A 23076-nucleotide genomic window follows, 5' to 3' on the forward strand; every position below is an offset into this window, starting at 1 on the left:
TCGAAGTGACTTCAGCGAGTAGATTGTATAATACCTGCAAAATGTTACACAGAATTCGCGGAATGTACATAAAATTGATAAATTATTGCATATAAGTCAACTTTTTTCAAAATTAAGGCCAATTTCGTGGCCATAAAATTACATAAAAATTTGTTGTGGATCTAAACTTCACGGCGATTCAAATGAGACTACAATCGTACAGATTGGTGTTATAGTTTTGATCTTACAACCAAAATAAGCCCATATTTTGGTCAAAAAAATAATTTTTTGTTTGAAAAAATATTTTTTACATGCATTTTGTAGTAGAAAATATTGTAAAAATCTGTAGAAATACTTCCTTCATTTTGCTTAAATCTCCCAATAAAATAGACGGATTTTGCTTTATTGACATTCATATTAAAGCTTTCCCATTAGGGAAGGTAATTGGGTTGATGAGGCTATATCTCAAAGCTTCTGAAATGGAAATAGAGGTCAAATAACACATTTTAATTTATATGCATTTTAAAATACGTGTAAACCACGTAATTATCAAAATCATTTTGTCCGCATGTGATTTTCATGTACAGCAAGGCCATATCTATTAAGTTGTATATATTTTTCGAAATATAATTTGGACTCTAAGATGTAGCATCGGCTGCATCTTAGCATTAAAAAACCTATAAAATATCGCTAATTTGCGCAAAGTACATACAATTTTTGTCCGCATCCGATTTCAGTGTTCATCATAAAAATCTACATCGATATATATCTATTTCAAGGCGATCAATTAAGAACCGTGGATGTAGCATCACACATTATATTTTGAGATAAAATTAATGTAGCTTCCTTATCAGTGAAGTTTTCAAATCTCTGTTTCCGCTAAAACGAAGATGCTGCACTAGTTTTTTCATTGCAGTGGAAACGATCCGCAGAAAACGCGATAAAATACGCGATATTTTCAAAAACAATTTTAGACGATTTATCTACTTTGGAATTTCTTGTAACTCGCGTTTTAGTAGATGGATTTTCTAGGGGAATGATTTATTGGACCGAAAAATATGATTTTTAGAAAAATGTTCGCACAAAATTTTCGCATTTGGATGCAGATTTCTATGAAGCTGTGCAGACTACATTCACAATATTCCTATCAAATAACTCAGAATCGCAAGTACTACAATCCTATATATGGTTTTTATAAAAACCTGTTTGCGGAATGAAATTAGAAGAAAATTTCAAAAAACACTGTAAATCTGGCTTCAAAATATCAGCATCATTTAATAGTAGAAGCGGACGAAATTTTGAAAAGTAATACATTATTGAGATGATCCTTATTTAGTTTGCTGCTGCTTTTACTTTGACAGGAAACTCGAGAGAAGTGTGGTTTACTCGCAAATAGAGAGATAACAAAAAAAGACATGGTGGCTTCAACCCATTTTCACCAGTTTTTTAACAAAAATATAGCCACAGCTTCCTCGCAAAGTATCTTTTAAGGCCAATATTTTTTGTCACGTCCAAAAACATTTCATTTTATCCAAAAGTATTTAATTTGTATAATATACAATCACGAGTCGCGTGTTCTAAAAGGGTAAACCTTGGCTTCAGCTTATTTAAATTTTCAAAAATATTGGTGATATAGCGCATTTGAAAACTGGGGCATAGGGAATAACCTGTTCCTCAGAAATTTAACAAAATATATAGCATATTTCAACCAAGGGTCATCCCTTTACGGCATCTGAAAATGACATGGAAATCGGTTTGGAAGTTTTGGAGATATATCATATTTAAAAAAGTGAGTATGGTCGGATCGTAAGGCCACAATTAAATGCCTCGGATGGGAGACATAACAACCATTGTCTATCGATTTAATTCTCAAACCCCGCTCCGCTGAAATTCAACAAAATATATAGCTTATTTTCACCAGGGGACATCCCTGTGCATCATCTGAAAATTACATGAAAATCGGTCCAGAAGTTTTGCAGATATAACATGGACGCGCCTTTAGGTCCCAAATAAGGACCTCGGGTGGGAGACTCAACTTCCATTGCACATTCAACAAAATATATTTATATATATTTTCACCAGGGGTCATCCCTGTACAGTCTCTGAAATTAAAACAAGTAAGAAAAGCGTTAAGTTCGGTCGGGCCGAACTTTTTATACCCTCCACCACAACTTTCAGCCATTTCGGTGGATTAATGTGGCCACAACCTTCAAAATACCGAAATTCGGAAGGCACCGTTCTATGGGGGCTATATGATGGCGTGGATTTATACCTACAAATTTCTGGGGGAAAATTTTATACGCCTAAAGGAGACTAAATACCAAATTTCAGCCATATCGGTTTGATAATGAGGCTAAAACGTTGAAAATATAGAAAATCGGGAGATATTGTATTATGGGGGCTATATCAACATGTGGACCTATATAAACATTTTATGGTAGAAATGTTTCTTAGCCTCTGGAAACACAAAATACAAAGTTACAACCGATTCTTTGGTCAAATGGGTCTAATACATTCAAAATATATTAAAATGACGCGTACTTTATAAGGGGTCTTATGTGGGGACCATACCAAAACGTGGACCTATATAACCCAACTTTGGTAGGAATGTTTTCTAGCCTCTGAAGACACAAAATACCAAATTACAACCAATTCTGTGGTCAAATGGATCTAATACATTCAAAATATATTAAAATGTCGCGTACTTTATATGGGGCCTTATATGGGGGCTATACCAAAACGTGGACCTATATAACACAACTTTGGTAGGAATATTTTTTGGCCTCTGGAGACACAAAGTACCAAATTACAACCAATTCGGTGGTAAAATGGGCCAAATATCTTAAAAATTCCTTTAAACGACGACGCGTCACGCGTAATTTTGTATGGGGGCTATACGAAAGCGTGGACCTACATAGCCCGCTTTCAATACCAAAAGTCCTACGTAAATATAACATATTTTACCAAAATTTCATCAACCTACGTCAATCCGTTCGGACTCTAGAGTAATTTCCACAGACGGACAGACAGACGGACGGACTTGGCTATATCAATGTAGAATTACACGCTGATCAAGAATATATATACTTTGCGGGGTCTACAATGATTATGGTGGAGGGTATAAAAAAACGGTTTAGAGGTTTTGGATTTATAAACATATTTAAAAAAGTGGGTGTGGTGGGGCCTTCAGGACCCAAATGAGTACCTAGGGTCGGAGATAAACCACCATTGCCGCGTAAATTAATTTTAATTTTTTTTGGTCCGTAGATATTTCGAAGAATTTTTCTCTCAAACACACCAAGCGCTGTCATGTCTGCTTGCGCAAATACCCAGGCTTCGGAGCCATACATCAGCACGGGTAGTATCAGTGTTTTGTAGAGCGTTATTTTTGTTTGACGAGATGTGGCTTTGTTTTTAAACTGCTTACATATACCAAAGTAGCATCTGTTGGCCAATACAATTCTTCTTTTTATTTCACAACTGATGTCGTTTGTTGTGTTTACGGAGGTGCCGAGGTATACGAAGTATTTTACTACCTCAATATTATAGGAACCAACTTCTACAGTCGGTCCGAGCTCAATGGACGCATTGCGCGTCGACACCATCAACGTGGTCTTCTCACCGTTTACCACCAGACCCACTTTAGCAGATTCTCCTTCTACCTTTATAAAGGTATCAGTTACTTCTTTTACTGATCGGCCCATGATGTCTATATCATCAGCATAAGCAAGTAACATGTGACTATTGGTGTAGATTGTGCCACTTCTTTTGACGTTTGACTCTCGTATAACCTTTTCTAGCAGGATGTTGAAGAGAAAGGCTGTCTCCTTGTCTGAAACCTCTTTTGGTACCAAACTCTTCGGAAAGAAAAGAACCTCTTTCCTATTTTAACTGAGGACCTCGTGTCATTTAAAGTCATTTTACAAAGCCAGATGAGCTTTGCGGGGATACCAAATTCAGACATTGCTTGGAATACCTTTGAACGCAGCGGGCTGTCGACCTGCATCTCTTGGGTCTTCTCCAGGATTTGCCGCAGGGTAAATATCTGGTCAGTGGTGGACTTGCCAGGTCTAAAGCCGTATTGGTATGGTCCAATTATCTCGTTGATCATAGGCTTTAGTAGACTAGGAGTAGACTTATGCCCCTATAGTTAGAGCATACAGACTTATCTCCCTTCTTGTGGACGGGGCACAGGATAGTCAGGTTCCAATCGTCGGGTACTCGTTCTTCCTGCCAGATGGTGCTAACTAGATGATGAATACACCTTATCAGCGTGTCGCCTCCGGTTTTGAACAGCTCGGCTGGTAAGCCATCGGCCCCTGCTGCCTTATTATTCTTCAGCCGATTTATTGCTGTCTTTACCTCATCTTGGCTAGGCGGTATACATTCAATACCATCTTCTGGGATTGGGACTGTGGCATCTTCGTCGTCTTCGCGACTCTTGGATACCAACAGTTTGGAAAAATGCTCTTTCCATATCCTGAGTACACTATCTGTATCAGTTACCAAATTACCTTGCTGGTCTCTACAGGAGGATGTGCCTATACCAAAGCAATCAGTTTGATGCTTGACTCTTTGGTAGAATTTTCGGACTTCATTCTGGCTCCTGTACATCTCGATTTTTTCACACTCCCGCTTTTCTATCTCTCTTTTTCCTGCGGAAAAGACGTTTCTCTTCTCTCCTTTCCTCCCTGTACCTCTCTCGTGCGCTACGCGTTGCTACGGATTGTAAAGTAGCCCTATATGCCGCATTTTTTTCTTCGGTGGAGGTCTCTGGTATCCAAGTATGGATTTTGCGGCCGTTTGCATGGAGTGGGCAATGCTTTGCCATTGCGCTGATATGTTATCGGGATGAGGAGTGCTTTGATTAAGCAATTGGGCTAGTTGAGTGGAATATGCTGTTGCTATCTGTTGTGATTGCAGCTTACCGATGCCTAACTTTCGTGTTGTGTCTGTTCGTACTTTGTTTGCTACGTTTAAGCGGGTACGTACCTTTGCTGCAACAAAGAAGTGGTCCGAATCAATGTTTGCGCCTCGGAACGATCGTACCTCCAACACTCTCGATGAATGTCTTCCATCTATCACAACATGATCAATTTGGTTTCTTGTTTTCTGATCTGGAAACAGCCAGGAGCCCTTATGAATATCGAGATGATTAAATCTGGTACTGCTAACTACCATGTTTTTGCAGCTGCAAAGTCTATCAGCCTCATACCATTGTCAGATGTTTCCCGACTGTTGGGCCAAAGATATTCTCCTTTCCAATTTTGGCATTAAAATCGCCTAGAATGATTTTAATGTCATCGGCAGGGCAACGCTCATATGTTTCTTCTAAGCGCTCGTAAAATATATCTTTGGTCTGTTCGTCCATTCACTGGGGTAAAGCTGGATACCAGATGTTTTAGTCTCCGACTTACTACGAATCCGCAACCAAACTCATGCTTTACGTCATGGCAGCTATAATACAGTACGTCACCATTAGGTGTCGTTGTGACGCCTTTCCCACTCCATCGTATTTCCTGTATGGCAGTAATATCGGCCTTGTACTTTTCAAGTACGTCTGCCAATGCGAAGACTGCACCTATGAAGAGTGCGAACATTCCAGGTGCAGATTCGCAGATCATGGTCCTTAAAACGTTTGCGGGGTTCGTCAACTTTAGAGGGGTTTGTTTTTCTTTTCTTTCGTTTTTTCATAGTAGGCTGTTTTTTCTAGGGGAGGGTTACTAACCCGACGCCCAAACCCAAGTTTTTAACGTTCTTATGAGTGAACGCGCAACATGCTTAAGTGTTCCATACGCCATTTGCCTGATTCGAGAAAACCTCAAGTTAATGTTTAAGGTCATACAGAATAAAAATGGTGCAATAATTCAATACTTTAAGAGCTCAGTTCGAGTTAACTAAACTCATAGAATATATCAGTAGTTTATTTTAGTCAAATACCTGTGAGAGTCTAGAAGTTATGGCAAATTTATATAAATGCAAAAAGTTGCTGAATTGTTCCATGGAATCTTTTTTTCATGTTTTTGGCAGTTTGTGTCACATGGAACACGTTTTGTCACATTTCAACCAAAACACTTTTTATCATACGTGTTCCACCTCCCTTATATGAAATGCTACTGTGGAGTTTAAAAATCAGGACTTTAAATGAAATATTCATTTTTCTCATATAAATACAATAAGGACCATTATTATGGTTTCCTTAACATTTATTTAAGGGATTTCCTCCACTTATCGCTATTTTTGTGGTAAAAATTTCGATCGGAAAAAACGGATTGATATTTTGCAATTAAACGCGATTTTCTTATAATACCATTTTTGAAGTCGGTTAGCTTCAAGTCGAATGGACGTTTTTGCGTATATTTTTGTAGACTTACATCAAAATTTTGTCTTTAAACTATGGATTTTTTATTTAAACGATTGATAAATTTTCGTTTTCATATAACAGTAGAATATTCAAAAATATTTGGATTTAGAAACTATTATCCTTCAGTTTTTAAACCAAGTCCTTTAAACCAATTTGTTCCAAACGCCACACTTTTCCGTAACTTGGCAAAAATGGGCAATTTTTTGTTCCAAACGCCATCATTTTTGGTGCGGAACAATTCGTTTTTGTCTCTTTTTGTTCCATACGCTAAACGACATGGATATGGAACTAAAAAGTTCAAAGTTGTTTTGTTCCATACGCCAGGCTTTATGGATATGGAACAAAACGACAAGATTTTTTGGATCACAAAGCGGATATGGAACATACTGCCATCTGAATATCTCAGAAACTATAAGAGATAGAGAAAAACCGACCAAAAAATCTGAAAGAGCATGGGTCAAAACCTTGCAAGGTACCTTTATCTCAAAATGTCAAAAATGGCGTATGGAACACTTAAGCATGACACCGACGACATGTTAGATAACTGCCTTTAACGGGTGTTAAAGGCAGGTCCCCAGGTGACACCACGGGGAGGTGAGTGTCCACTTGAGATGAAAGAGGGACCAAGATTAATCCTGGGCTTTGCCATGTTAAAACCGGTCAGGACCGTTGCTTGGTATATTCCATCCCCTACGTCACCCGCACCACCGAAATTCAACAAAATATATATGAACTATTTTCACCACGGTTCCTCCCTGTACACTCTCTGTAATTTTCAGGAAAATCGGTTTAGTAGGTTTGGATATTATTTATTATGACATGTTTATAAATGATTTACATATTACAAACTATTTACAAAGTTTCGCCATGTGTTTCTATCGTTCGCTAAATACTGTAATTGATCAAGAGTTTGATTAGTTTCTGACATGATTGTTCTTCTCCATGTAGTTCTTGGTCTGCCTCTATTGCGACGTCCTTGTGGATTCCATCTAAGTGCCGAGTGGGAAATTTCGTCCTCGTTTTTCCTTAAAGTATGACCAAGCCAACCGTATTTTCTTCTGGTCATATCGGATCCTATTCCATGCTGCCTTGTAACTATCCACAGTCGCTCATTAGATATGGTTTGCGGCCACCATATTTTCAAAAGTCTACGGAGGCATCTGTTTTTGAAAACCTGCAATTTGTTAATGATGCTGCTGGTGACGAGCCAAGTTTCGGAGCCATATAATAGTGTAGATTTTACACACGCATTGAAAATGTCTATTTTTGTTTTTAGATCTATCGTTTCCGAAGACCAGATATTAGCAAGAGACGCAAAAGTACCTTGCGCTTTTCGTATGCGGCTTTCAACGTCTTCAATTGTTCCTCCCGATATAGATAAAATGCTACCGAGGTATTCGAATCGGTCTACATTTTCAATTTCTTTGTCATAGATTTTAAACGGGGTATTATTGTTTGCGTTGATTCTCATCGTCTTTGTTTTTCCGCAGTTTATCCTAAGCCCGATTTTGAGAGACTCCTCAGATAGTGCATTTAACTTGGTCTGCATATCCGAAAATGTTGTTGTCAGTAATACGGCGTCGTCTGCATATTCCAAATCACCAAGTTTGTCAAACATTCTCCAATTAATACCAGTTGGGGCGGAATCTAGGTTTTCGAATATTGTGTCAAGAACTGTTATAAAGAGTAAAGGTGATAGTGTACAGCCTTGACGTACTCCACTGGTGGTAACGAAGGCTTCACTCACATTGCCATCGTGTAAGACTCTAGACGTTGTTCCCTCGTAGCTTTTTTCTAAGATATTCACAATTTTCTTGGGTATTCCTTTTGATGAGAGTGCTTCCCAGATGTAGCTTCTATTAATGGCATCGAATGCTTTCTCGTAATCGACGAAGGCCAGATACAAACTTGCATTGTATTCAATCGATTGCTCAATTATAATCCTGGGTGTGCATATATGATCTATGCATGAGTTACCAGCTCTGAATACTGCTTGGGTTTTTCGTAGAATTTTTTCCAAGGGATCTGCTATTCTGTTCAATATTATTTTGTTGAATATCTGTAATATTGATGGTAACAACGATATGCCTCTCCAGTTACCACATTTAGTCTTAGGACCCTTTTTATGGAGTTTTACTATTATTGACTCTTTCCAGTCCATAGGGATACTTTCTTCCACCCATATTTGTTTGAATAGAGGAAATAATGTATCCGCCATTATTGTGCTGCATGCCTTATAACATTCTGATGGTATACCGTCATTTCCGGGGGCTTTTCCATTTTTTAGGCTATCAATAGCTTCTTTAATTTCATTTCGCGTAGGATTTTCAATATTAATTTGCGGGTTTGATGGATGGGATCTATATATGTGAAATTGTTCCTGATGATGTTGACTAATATTCAAGGTTTTTTCGAAATGCCTTTTCCAAATTTTTATTTGGTCGTCTTTTGCTGTAACAAGACATCCCGTTTCGTCTTCTACCGGAGTACGATTAGTCTGAGAAGTAGCTTTTACACTTAGCTTTCTAATGACATTGTAGAGCTCTTTAGTGTGTCCACTGTTTGCTGCATTTTGGGCCTCACTACCCATTGTATTGTAGTAATGTCGTTTGTCTCGTTTTATCTGTTTCTTTATTTCCTTACTCAATTGTTTATATGTTGCTTTGTATTCTTCTATGCTGGTCTCTTCCTGTTCATTGAGCATTTTAAGCTTTAGGTTCTTCCTTTTGTCGATAAGATCCCAGGAGAGATTGGTCATCCACTCCGCATCTTGTTGCCGTTTCTTGAATCCTAAGACTTCCTTGCATATATCTGTCATCTTGTCTTTAAACCGCTTCCATTTTTCTTCCAGTGTTTCATTGGTATTTATATTTATTTCTCTCACTTTGTTTGAAAATATACTTTTCGTTTGGCTCATTTTTAGTTTTTCAATATCAAATTTTCTCACCTGAGGTGATTGATTATTATGTTTATAAAATAATTTTAGTTTTATCTCCGCTAAAAGTAAGTAATGGTCGCTACCAATTTCTGCGCTTCTTTTGTTACGAACATCGCATAATATGTTGCACCATCTCTTTGAGATACATATGTTTTATGTTTCTGCTTATGGGGGAATAACGAACCACCAATCTTTAGGTCAAAGTTCATACACAACTCTAACAGCAATTCCCCGTTTATGTTGCGATTTCCTAGCGCATGAGCCCCAATTACATGTTCAAAACCATCAATGTTTGAGCCTATTTGGGCGTTAAAATCCCCAAGTAGTAATATTATGTTTTTCTTAGGTATATTTGTCAGTACACTGCTCAACTGACTGTAAAAACACTCTTTCTCAGTGAGATCACTCTCCTCCGTAGGGCCATAGCACTGAATTACTGTTATATTATTGCATTTTGTTCTTAAGGTGGCTGTAATAATTCTTTCGGAGATACCTTTCCAATTTATAAGTGCCTTGTACGCTGCTTTTTTTAAGAATATGCCTACACCTCTAATATGTGGATCATCCTGGTTCGACATACCAGAATATAACAGTACATCACCTCTATTGTTCCGGACTTCTCCGCTGGAGTTCCATCTTACTTCGCTCAGACCGCAAACACTAATATTTAATCTGTCACATTCTCTTGATAATTCGGCGAATTTTCCAGTTTGATAAAGCGTCCTCACATTCCATTGTGCAAATCGTATCCGTTTAACGTAGCGTTTATTCGTCATCAAATAATTCCGATCATTTTTTCTCTTTGTAAATACTCGAATCAGTGAAATTTCAGTAATCGATGGTAGATTAGACCAACCATACCTAATTCGGTGATAGGGCTGCTATCTTTGGTTTTACATTTGCTTGCAAGTTCTGGCCTCCGAACATGCCATACTTTTGCTGTGGTTCCTAAACATTTCCTCTTAGAAACAGGTGTTATGGTTATACCGCCAATGGTCGGTCGTCAGAGCCTACTCTGCTAAAGACAGGGTCCACCACTAGTCGGCGAGGTTGACAGTAATGCAGGAGAGGCTTTAATTTATACATATAAGATATGTACGCTTCACTACACCTTAGACCCCATAGGTTTGGATATACAACATATTTAAAAAGTGGGCGTGCTAAAAAAGCGTTTTTAAAAAATCGGGCATAGAGGAGGTGCAGCGCCCGCGACGAAATTCAAAAATATATATAATCTATTTTCACCAGGTACATTCTCTGAAATTTCCAGGATAATCGGTTCAGATAAGACTTGCGGTTTCCAAGTAAAATCGCGAAACCCTAAAATAAACCTTAAAATGCCAACTTGAATCGCGATTTATTTAAAAAGCGTTCAGGTGATGTTTTTTATTTTTCTCATCTTTGAACATTGTAGTTTCAGAATCCGCAAAAACTTCACAGTCCGCGAAAACTTCCATTTAAAGTTGCTTTTGAATGTCAAATTACATCCAATTTAGTTAGAAAACATCAACTTCTAAATCGAGGGCATATTTGGTGGAGAGATTTTTTTGACCACTCGGAACTCGAAATGCCAAATGAAATCCAATTTTGGCTGAGATATCGATAAAAACATCAAAATCGGGCAGTATCGGTATAGAGTGGGTAACTCCAAAACGTGGACCCATGTCAAAAATGTTTGATGAAGTAGTTTTTTATAACTGGGAACTATAAACGCCAAATTACATCCAAATTGGCCCGAAAACGTCGATAAAAAACGTCAATATACCTGAAATAGGGGCGCTAACGATATGGGGAGCTACACCAAAACTGGAATTGAAGCCATCGATTTTTCGATTTTTGTCGCAGGTTGGGACCAGTGAGAATTGTGTCGATCTGTCCGCAAATGAACGTTTTAGTTCACATGACTCTCTCTGGAGGCAAAGCCGACTTATGCTTTTTTACTTGTTTTATTTTTTGTCCGCTTTGGTAAGTGTCGATGTGTATCTCTTGTATGATAAATATCGGGTCAATTGTTTACTTACCACGTCTATAGCCGCTCTAATATCACAAAACATCTCTATCAAAAATTTTCAACATAGGTCCATGTTTGGTTATAGCCCCCATATAACGATGTTTGAAGTCCTCAGCGGTCACAAAGTTGTTCCAATAAATGTTGTCGACATAGATCCATGGTTTGGTACAGACAACGAAGCGAATCAATTTTGTCGGCGTATTATGTCAAATATTTCCTTTATGACGAGACAAAGGAAGAAAATAACAATTTGTTGTGGCGATATAGCAGGGGTAATTGTGTCTGTACAACTTTCTCACACACACAATTTAACCCTGCAAACATTTTTTCAAATTTTTAATCGCTTAAAGATAATCTGCGATTCGCGGGGAAGATCAATTTAATCGCGGAAGAGCGCGCCTAATGATAACCTGCGAATCGCCGACATAAAGTAACTGTGTCCGGGAAGCGAATCGCGAGGAAGAATCGCAGATTAATCATCTGGAAGATCTTCAGAAGATCAACATGTAAAGAAAAATTAAAAAAAGAATAGAACAATTGTTTTTTTGTTTCTTATATTTGTTGTTTAGTTTTCTGCTTTTCTTTTCTTTTCTGCTTTGTTATGGTTTTTAATTATTCCTTTATGTTGTGGTTATTTGTTATAGGCACTGTGTATTCAGTACTGTTTCCTCAGACAATATGTTGTCTTTTGGTTAAACTTTGCAAAACCTGGACATGTGTGGTTTGTCAATACTCATAATATTATACGTGCCATTTATATCAAAGTTCTGAAGAAAGTGTATATGAGAATTATATGCAACAAAATCAAAAATTTTATTAACAATCATCTGTTGCTCTTCCAGAAGAGTCTTCTGTGATTCCCAACGGCGATCATTTGAAAAATGTAAGAAAAAAATGTAAACAATCACCCAATGATCGCCGTGGGGAATCACAGAAGATTAATCTAAGCGAACAATCTTCCAAAAATTGAAAAAAATGTTGGCAGGGAACTGATTGAAACAACATGGCACTCATACAATGACACCCCGTAAAGTATGCAATAGAAGAATATGTTGCCTACCATTGCGATATAGTCAAAAGACTAGCCAACACCACTATAAATTCGGAAAAAAAGAAAACAACAAGCTCAAATGAATGGAAAGAAGAAATTGTTAGAAAAACGAAAAAAAACGTGGTATGATTTTCCAATACTTTGGAATAGCATACAAAATTTCATAATTAATTGAAAAAATTATCGGCGGTCGCGTCCCCACTTAAGTTGACGGCGGCGAATTTTAGCCGATGTAGTCGGCGGCGGCTGTACATTTAAAAAATGAGGAGAGGCGGCGCGACGCCGATTTAAAATCGACTAGCTTCCATGTCTGGTTTGGTATAGCCTTTACGCTTAACCACTATGTGAAATGTTTGTGACGCATGTAAGTATGATAAATTTATTATGGGTTCACAATCATTCAATCTTTAACTATCGGATACTTATAATAATAAGGACTTTTTTCTCTTTTAAAAAAGGATCGATTGACTATTCATGCCGACTGGGAAAGCTCAGTGAAGTAGATCATGTCAATAGTTTATGTCAGTCCTAGAAGCCCAAGCCATGGTGTTTTATTTTACATTTGAAATTAAAGGCAGACTTTTTGTTACGGTCGCCTCATTTGGGAACGAACGTAAAACTAATAGCCGAACATTTTAAATAAAAGAAAGTTTCAGAAATTATTTTTTGCCGCCTATTTGCAATATATCTCTTAATAATTTTATCTTAATTATTACACTCACAAATTTGAAAAATATTGAAGATAAATTCAGTTGTCTTCAGCGTTAGACAAGACAAGCATGCCTATTGCTGCTTGAATGCGTATTGTAACTGCTTTTGTTTGGGCTTTTACTAGGCGTTTTTATTTATTTTTGGTTTGAATTTTCAATTGCTTTTGGCATCACACATTTGTATGTAGTTTCGTAGAAGTAATCAAATGTTCATGGTTGTTAACCATCACTAATGTTTTTATTTCTTCTTTTGTTGTTGTTGTTTTTTTTTGACAGCTTAACCGGTCCACACATCTCTTGTGTTAAAAAGCCTGTAGTTAGTTTAGTTGCAGCTAATAGTTTTCGCTTATAACAATCATTAGTTATATTCAGATTTAAATTAGACTATTTAGATTTTAAAATAGACGAAGAAGACGAAGCGGCTTCCTTAAACAACTGACAAATGATCGTTAAATGGTTTAAATGTGTCGTTCAAAAGAATATTTTCCAATGCCAAAATTACTCTCAGATTCTATGTCATTGAATGAATACACAGGGCAACAGATAATGTTAGCTACATGGTAGGGACAAGGGAGACTTCTCTCATATCAGTAAGTGCACGCCTCACTTAAGAAAATTACTTTTTATCGCTGCGCCCGAACGACGTATCTTACGACACCGCATGTAGAGGAGTTTTTTATGGTAGATACTATAATTAGGCCGGGCTTGAAAACCTTAGTGGGTGCGTCGCACATTAGTGCTGCTTCATTGTAAACGGGGAAAAAATAGATGGAGCTAACCTAGGATGATGAAATTTTGTACAAGTAATTATGAGGGCATAGGTATGAATAATGCCAACTTTTGTACACATCGGTTCAGATTTCGATATAGCCCCCATATATATATATCCTTCCCCGATATTGCTATTTCTCGGTCAATTTTAAACGAATAGACATTAAATTATATTAAATTAAACTCTTCTCCATTTTGCTAAAGGTACTATATACACCCAAAGAGTACATATAAACCATACATATATTTACATTAGGGCGGTGCGATTTGTATGGAAGGAAAAAAAAATTGAATGGGCCCTTCGCGTTTCTGATGCCTGGGATTGAACTGTGCAAAAAAGTCCACTAGACCATAGGTCTACCGCGAAAATCGAGCCTCCCGATTTTGACTTTAAGTTTTTTTATCCACGTTTTTTGGACATTTTAGCATATAACGGCCAAACCATTGAGATTTTCGATCCACACAAATTGTAGCCAAGACAGTGATTAAGAACTCTCTAATACATCGCAAAAGCATTGGAACGCTCCTTCAGGCAGTTTTGGCCTTGAGAAGGTGCAAACTTTTCGGAAAATGTCGATAAGTGGCACTGTGCTCAAAAGTTGACAAGATAAATATTCAAGCCTTCTGATGAAAAATTCTATCGTGTTGGCATCCATGGACAACGAAAATGCCTTTAGTTCGTTTGGGTCACTTAGTTTTATTTTTTTATAACGGTAAAAGTACTGAATATCTGGGTTTCTTACATTTATAAAAAAATAAAACGAAGTGACCCAAACGCACTAAAGGCATTTTCGTTGTCAATGTCATTTCGTCACGATGTAATTTTGCATCAGAACGCTTGAATATTTTTCTGGTCAACTTTTGTAGCACAGTGTCATTTATCGACATTTTCCGAAAAGTTTGCATCTTCTCAAGGCCAAAACTGCCTGAAGGAGCGTTCCAATGCTTTTGCGACGTATTAGAGAGTTCTTAATCAATGTCTTGGCTACAATTCTTGTCTTTTTATTGGATCGAAAATCTAAATGGTTTGGCCATTATATGCTAAAATGTTCATAAAAAAACGTGGATAAAAAACTTAAAGTCAAAATCGGGAGGCTCGATTTTCGCGGTAGTGGACTTTTTTGCTCAGTTCAATCCCAGGAATCAGAAACGCGATGGGCTCATTTAGGTTTTCAAATCGCCCAGGCCTAATGTACATACATATTAACCCGTTATATGTTAATGCGATTTTTCGCTGGGTTAAGATCTGTTCCCACTGCAGAAAATATTAAATAATAAAAATAAATAGTTCTGAATGCTCTAATAATAGTGGACAAGATAAAACACTTACGATGTTTTATCTTGTCCACTATTATTAGAGCATTCAGAACTATTTATTTTTATTATGGTGGATAGAAGGTATTCTTTAAAGAAGACAAAGAACAAAACAAAGAATAACCGGTCGTAGTAGTAGTCAAGTAACCCAACGAGAACAAAAAGATTAATCTAAAAACGCACATGGCTGAAGCAAATTTTTCTTAAAATCATATAAATTAAACAAAATGAACCACAATAATCATCAGTTTCTTAACATTGTTCAAACAAACATCAACAAATAAAACTTTAAAACAAAACAAAAATGTTCAAATACGTAAGTTACAGTTGGTTTTTTGGAGGATGATACAATTGGTGGATTAAATATGTTTTCTTATTATAGGTTGCCGTTCTTGCTTTCTTGGCTGTTGCTCAAGCTGCCCCTGGTTTTGTGTCCCAAAGTCATACTTATGTCCAGCCTGCTGTGTACACAGCTCCTGTTGTAAAAACTGTTGCCACTCCAGTTGTCCATTCTTATGTTTCCACACCTGTTGTCAAGACTGTTGTCACTCCAGTGGTTCATCAGACTTATGTCGCTGCTCCAGTTGTCAAGCACATTACCACACCAGTAGTCCACACTTATGCCGCTGCTCCAGTTGTCAAGACTGTTGTCCATTCCGCCCCATTGGTAAAGACTGTTCCCGTTGTCTACGCTTCTGGCTTCCATCATTAAATTGTTTTGTCTGGACTGTGATTTAAATAAAATGTGTTTGTTGATAAAAAAAACTAAAAATTGTAAACTTAATTAAATCGTTGATAAAATTAACATCAGGTAAAAAGTATGCAAGGAGTTTTAACACTTAGTGGTAAGTCATATGGTACATGTGTGATGGATGACAGATACCTAATTGTCTCGGCAAAATCCATATACCTTCAGCCTATGACTGTAAAATAACAGCACACTATAGTCCGGTCAAAATAGACATGCGTATAAGGGGGAAATAGCAAAAATTCCCACAAAGCTGAATTTTGGTGGAGAGCTAGGGTTAGCCATTAGAAGCAACGTCCTAAAAGTCCCCATCGATCCCATGTGTGCAAAACAAGTTATTCGGGGTCAAAGGTCATTTTTGGAGGCATTACTCAGTTTTTTTAATTTTTCTCAAAACGGTAAGAATTAGCAAAAGCCGGCTAAAGTAAAAGTTGTAGATTCAATAATTGTCTACAAGAATGGTCTTTATGATTCTCAACAAGTAAAAAAGTATCAGTCGGCTTTGCCGAAAGAGATATACCCTCAGCCTGTGCAAATTAAAACACTTTTTTCACAAAAAAACGTATGTATTTAGGGGGTTTCAAAATTTTGGTCGTATGGACCGACAAAAATTTTGATTAGGATTAAAGTTCAAAAATTTTGCGGAAAAGGTACTTAAAGGAATGGACCGACATAGACCATGGTGGTGTCATAGGGGTTTTTACACCGTTCGGCCTGTTTTCTAAAGAAGTATGGACTTGCCCCTGTAAAAACTTTTACCACCGTAATTGAGGCAGTGAATACAAGTTGCTTCAACAAAAATCAAAGTGATTCGGTAGCAGGTCTTAAAGTGAACTTATCCGAAATTTTGCGTGGGAGGTACCGGATGGAGTGGACAAATATAGTCCATATTTGAACCTGATCTATACCTGGTAGATATATTAGGATGTGTAAAGTATGGACCAATTCGGCTACTCCCTTCAAGAGTTAACGTACGAAAAATTTTCCGAACATTTTTGAACTTTTGTAGGGGGAGGTACCTGAAGAAGTGGACCGATATGGTTTATCTTCGAACTTAAACTGTGTTTGGACAAAATATTACTAAGGCCAAATTTTGGACCCAATCGGCAGATCCGTTCGAGAGTTATCTTGAGCTCTAACTTTCAACTTTCAGGCTATTATCTCAGGAAGTATGGACTTGTGCCTGATGAAACTTGTAGCGTCGTATGGAGGGCGGTGAATACAAGTTGCCAAAACAAAGATTAGAGCGATTCGAGAGCAGGTCCTAAACTGAACTTATCCGAAATTTTGTATTGGAGGTACCCGAAGAAGTTGACCGTTTGAGTCCATATTGGAACCTCATCGAAGGCTGGTAGACATTTCACGATTTGCAAAGTATGGACCAAATCGGTTACTCCCTTCAAGAGTTATCGTACGTACAAATTTTCCGAACATTTTCGAACTTTTGTGGGGGAGGTACCGGAAGGGGTGGACCGATATAACCCACCTTCGAACTGAAACTAAGTTTGGACAAAATATTACGAAAGCCAAATTTTGGATCGAATCGATTGATCCGTTCGAGAGTTATCGTGCGCTCCAGCCATCCAGACAGACAGACAGACGGACGGACAGTGCTCAATCGACTCCAAATTGTCTGAAACGCATTTCGTCCAAACATACTTGGGGTCTAAAACAATTATTTCGGTGAGGCACATTTTGCCCGTATGAAAGTGTATATACCCTCGTTAGCATAAATGCTGAGGGTATAAAAACAAATAACATCTTCCTAGATGAAAAAAGTTTTGGAAGTTCTCAGCTTTTGAGGGGTAGGTATGACAAAAAAATTTGATTAGTATAATTATTCCACTGACAGAGCCAATCAACGGTACGACTGTACAATTTTTCGGGACAAAGCATTACTTTCTGGAATAATGGCTCCAGCACACAAAATCTCAAATTAAGAGATGTTCGAGAATTATTTAGAAATGCTAATCGAAGGTAATCCTTGTGGTCTTATTTACAGCGATATAGTGTTTTGTGGGCAAATACATAATGACTCAAAAGTTGTCAAAATAAATATCGAAAAGATTGAATCTCAAAATTTGATCTCAAGAATACCTTAAAAGATCTTCGTACGTTCATATTTTTATTTTGCTCGGGAGATCAAATACTTCCTGAGATATGGACGCCGAAATGTTCCAATATTTAGTTCCGCTCCTTTACATACTTAAGATTTAGTAGTCTCCGTGGTTTTTGTAATTTTGTTTTCCACATTTGACTTGATCAAGGCCTGAATGTTTCAAAAGCCCGCAATATAGTGGAATTGATGTTCTTGTAGCAACGCAAATATGTTTGTTGGTATATTTTATTCAATTATCTGGTCCTGGCTCCTCTTTGTACAAATCCGGAGGCAGGTGAGTTGGGTTAAACCACTGTTTTCTTTGGCCGCTGAAGTTCTTCTTCTTCAAACTGTACTTTTCTACGGCCTGTGCAACTGCAATACTATTCAAGCTTGATAGGTTCGTTGGTCTAGAGCCCTAATGGCCAAGTCAATGCTCCTTACGCAATTAGCAGCAGAGCACAAAACCATACCCACATTAGCTGCGTAAGTGCAAGTAATACAAATGCCTATGCACCCGTGTCTCTTTTTCGTTGCTGGCCAAAAATAGTCTAGAGGTTCTCCCTTGTACATTTGGACCTCTTTCTGTCAGATCATGAAGATTTCTCCTGGCGTGTCTGGGTATGTGCACGGTGGTAACACCGAAGCAAACACTGCATCGACAACATCTTAATATATTAATGTACCGGTAAAATCTTCGGTCACTGGTGTCATGAGTAGGCATTTTGTCATATTTATCCACTGCCTAGCGCTAACAACTGCATACCGCACTGGCGCCGCACAGCTTATCACAGACTGGCCTATTGTCAACAAGGTCAACAAGGCTTCTTTGTCAGCACCCCCTGTGCGACTTGAAAACCTTGTTCCCACTTCTGATCTTATCGCTAATAATTGTAGCTTGTGCGGATAACTTACACATGTTGACGAACATTACATGCTATATCTTAGGGTAGTTAGTGGTCGGAATCAAGACACCGTCGACCAACATGTTCAGGGGCACTCTCTATTTATCTGTACAGGTGGTGAACAAAGTGGCAGTGGGTTTAACGGCGTATATTTTCATATTCCTCACATGGAAGGACGCTAAGTCAGCTGTGTAGACATTGATCGTGCAAGCATCCGCAAACATTACGATCTCTATGCCGTTTGGAGGGTGTGGAATTTCAGAAAGAAAGAGGTTAAACAGTTCCGGATATATAACCCGCATTGGGAAACCCTCTATTTCAATCTACGGATCTTAGACTTCTTTTTTTGAATACAAAAGACTTTCGTCCACACATACAGGTGATTACGTAACGTTCCTCAAACAGCTTGGCATGGTTGACGGTATCGAAGGCTTTCGATAGGTTAAAATCCACCATACTGCACTGCCTGCTCTGAGTCAGTCCTTGAAATATATCCGGAATCGATGCTCATGTTTGAGAACTGCGAAACTCCTTCTGTACGATTTCACTCGGCTGGTGTCCTTGTCTGGCTTCGGTAGGAGGACCACCCTGCCAACTTTACAGGACTCTGGTATAATATGGATGGCTAATGATATATTGAGGACACTTGTTAAATAATCTGCCCTGGGTTCATCATGTTCGTGTTTCGGATGACGTCGCTAAATTTGGCGTATCGCACTCTCCTTCACCCTATCATTCTTGGGGTGCTCTATAAACTGTCCGTTAAAATAACACGCACACCTCTACGTATCTGTCACGCCGAGCGGCTGCAGTTGTGATGATGTCCAGAGGATCTGTGGGAATGGGAGCTCTCTGAAGCGGTGATTGGTAAATTTTCTGAACCCTCGTCAGTCGTCTTTCTATGGTTCATAAAAGAGGTAATGAAGTCGGGGTGCTTATTTAAGGAGGCGATGACAGGCAGGTTGTCTGAGTCAATAAATTGACAGATTACCAGGATACGTCATGTATCAGACTTCGTGCCACAGTGGTGATATCTGGCGAGCTGTGACATCTCCTCTTATTCTCGTAGAAGCGACTTGAATCAACGTGAAAAACGTGGAGCTATAAATTTTCTCGGCCAGCGCTGTACCTTCTGGTTATTACCGATGACGGAATGCCAAAAATCATGATGTGCACTGAAGTCCCCTAGCACCAGACGGTTATTGCCCTTCAAATACTATTCATCGGCGGTAAGTACACGTTAGGCAAGGAATCTTTTCGAAAAACGTTGTAACCATCCAAACGTTGCAAGCTACTGGTTACGGTGAGCTGTGTTTCCTGGATCGCGGCGTCCATGATGTTCCTCCGATTTATAATGTATACGATTTCAATGAGTTTGTTGCGGATACCGTTGCAATTGTTGGGCAGACTGCGACGATGAAGTTGGAGACACGCTGGGAGATGCTCTGTCGCAGCAAGCAGCAACATAACTCCTGGAAGCGACTATGACCAAAAGACCAGCCTCGGAAAATCACCCATTCCATACATCGATTATATCACACCGATGTTGAATTGCGGTTGATGTGGATTTGTCAAACGTAGCAGATCTATGACCAGGGGTTATTCCTACCCCGGCACGGACATAAAGAGCTCGGAGCAAGCATTCTGGGATATATTGCAGATCCCATAATGAAAACGTATTTGATCACAAACACATATTTGTTTAGGTGACGACCCCTGATCAAAGATCCCTCCGATTCAATTCGATATCCAGAATCGGCCGTCGTGGGATTGTACGTACATATATATGTTCCCACACACATCCCTGAGAGCACACGGGGACTTCTCTCATGTATTGTGTAATAATTAGATACACTGTCAGTGGAATAATTAGGTACACTGTTTTTGATACCTATTCCACAAATGCCTAAAAATTTAAGCTGGAAACTTCATCTGGATCTGTTGACAGTACATTTGGGCCCACCACTTCTGTTATTGGTTTTTGTACTGTCATAAGCTAAAAGTGTTTGGGCGCCGACAAAGTCGACTGATTGTTCTTAACTTAGTTGAAGTCATTTTAGCAGGCAAAGCTGCAAATTGTCAAAGCTGTTGCTAATGGCCTTATCACTTTAAGGTCTGAAAATGGATCCTATAATGGAAATGTTTTTCATTCTTATGGTTTTGGAGATACTTTCCTCGGACAAATAAAGGGTAAGTCAGTCATGGACTTTGCCATGATTAAACTAATTAGTCTATACATCGATTTAATGAAGAAATTTGCAATTTTTCGAAGGTCAGGAAATGCAATGCATCACTATGATTAAAAAAGGCGGTAGATTCCATAAACAAAACACTTATTTTCGAATTATCAACAAAAATATTTTATTTAAATCACAGTTTGAACAACAAATTTAATGATGGTAACCAGAAGCGTAGACAACAGGAACTGTCTTTACCAATGGAGCGGAGTGGACAACAGTCTTAACAACAGGAGCAGGAGCAGCAGCATAGGTGTGAACTACTGGTGTGGAAATGTGCTTGACAACTGGAGCAGCAGCATAAGTGTGAACTACTGGGGTGGAGATGTGTTTCACAACTGGAGCAGCGACATAACTTTGATGAACAACTGGAGTGGCAACAGTCTTGACAACAGGTGCAGAAACATAAGAATGTACAACAGGAGTAGCAACAGTTTTTACAATGGGGGCAGTGTACACAGCAGGCTGGACATAACTATGACTTTGAGAGACAAAACCAGGAGCAGCTTGACCAACAGCCAAGAGAGCAAGAACGGCTACCTATAAAGGGAAAATATTTAATTCAACAATTTTATCTTCTCCCCAAATCCAAATGTGATTTACGTATTTGTACATTTTTGCTTTATTTTAAAGTTTTTTCGTTGATTGTTGTTTGAACAATGTTAAGAAACTGATGATTATTGTGGTTCACTTTGTCTAATTTATATGGTTTTAAGATTAGCTTCAGTCATGAGCGTTTCTACGTACAAGTTTTGTTGTCGTCGTGTTTACTGGCTATTTAATGACCACTTATTTTTTATTTTGCATTCTTTTTCGTCCTAAAGTATATCTTCATAGGTTTTAGTATCTGCATTAAAGTAATTATCCATCATAATAACAAAAAATCGTTCTGAATGCTCTAATTATAATGGGCAAGGTAAAACACTTACCAAAGTGTTTTGTTCTTAGATTACCATAGAGTTCTAATAGTTGTTTCCAGAGTTTCGGAGTCGAGGTATTTTTGGCTCGACTCCAGACAAATTTTCTTTCACGATTCCGGCTCCGACTCCGGGTTGACTCAGAGGGTAAATTCCTATATCACTAAAAATGAATAAAATGTGCACAAATTTTCAACCTTTTCCTATATTTTGGCCCATATATGCTAATCTGTTGATTTTTCCTAACATATTCCTTAGAAAGGACATTCGTTCGAAAATAATATATATTTTTGTGGGCCTATTGTGGACAACAAAGGTTAGTCCCTCATCGATCGATTGTGTAGGAAATATTAGACTTTACGGACATAATGAATAGAAAAAAACCAAATTTTCAATTTTTGGCTTAAAAACTGAAGTTTTTGGTCAAAAACGGGCAAACACAATTTAAACAAGTAAAAAAGTGACAGTCGGCTTTGCCGACAGATATATACCATCAGCCAATGCTAAGCGAAACTTTCACCTCCGGACAGATCGAAAGTATTTAAGGTCTCTTCAGAATTTTGTGGTCCTTTTTGGACATTTGAACTTGCCGACATAAATGTGGATAAGGCATTAACTGCACTAAGACAAAAATGTTGAACCTTTTTAGGGCAGGTACCCTTAGGGAGGACCGATATAGGCCATTTTAGAAGTTAAACTAAATGTTGATAAAATATTAGGAGATCCAAAGTTTGGACCAAATTGTTTGCCCCATTCAAGTGATATCGTCCTAGCATTTAGTGACATAGTGACATTTTTTAAATATTGGGAAGATGTACCGAAAGTTGTGGACCCGTATTGCCCATAAAAATAAGTTTGGATATAATATGACGAAGACCAAATATTGCACCAAATCGGTTGAACAGTTCGAGAGTTATCGTTCTCTCCGACCGCCGCATATCGTGACATATGGGGTTTTTACACCTTTCGAGCTGTTTTCCCAGAAATATGGACTCGCCCCTAAAAAAACCTTTACCGTCTAATGGAGATAGCG

At 38.2% G+C, this 23076-nt stretch overlaps 2 protein-coding genes across 2 annotated transcripts; one reads left to right on the forward strand and one right to left on the reverse strand.

The window, feature by feature from the left end:
- The first annotated feature begins 15308 nt into the window (after nt 1-15308).
- LOC141401636 (uncharacterized) lies at nt 15309-15860 on the forward strand. The gene is made up of 2 exons (XM_073981968.1): nt 15309-15454; nt 15521-15860. The coding sequence occupies exons 1-2, from the start codon at nt 15443-15445 to the stop codon at nt 15848-15850; spliced, it is 342 nt and encodes a 113-aa protein (XP_073838069.1). The 5' UTR covers nt 15309-15442; the 3' UTR covers nt 15851-15860.
- A 5419-nt stretch (nt 15861-21279) lies between these two features.
- On the reverse strand, nt 21280-21741 carry LOC141402898 (uncharacterized). The gene is made up of 2 exons (XM_073985023.1): nt 21730-21741; nt 21280-21666 (listed from the first exon to the last, which is right to left on the reverse strand). The coding sequence occupies exons 1-2, from the start codon at nt 21739-21741 to the stop codon at nt 21280-21282; spliced, it is 399 nt and encodes a 132-aa protein (XP_073841124.1).
- Nucleotides 21742-23076: the final 1335 nt, after the last annotated feature.

Source organism: Musca autumnalis, unplaced genomic scaffold (genome assembly GCF_047663935.1).
Source record: "Musca autumnalis isolate F117 unplaced genomic scaffold, ASM4766393v1 scaffold_4, whole genome shotgun sequence".
NCBI lineage: Eukaryota > Metazoa > Arthropoda > Insecta > Diptera > Muscidae > Musca > Musca autumnalis.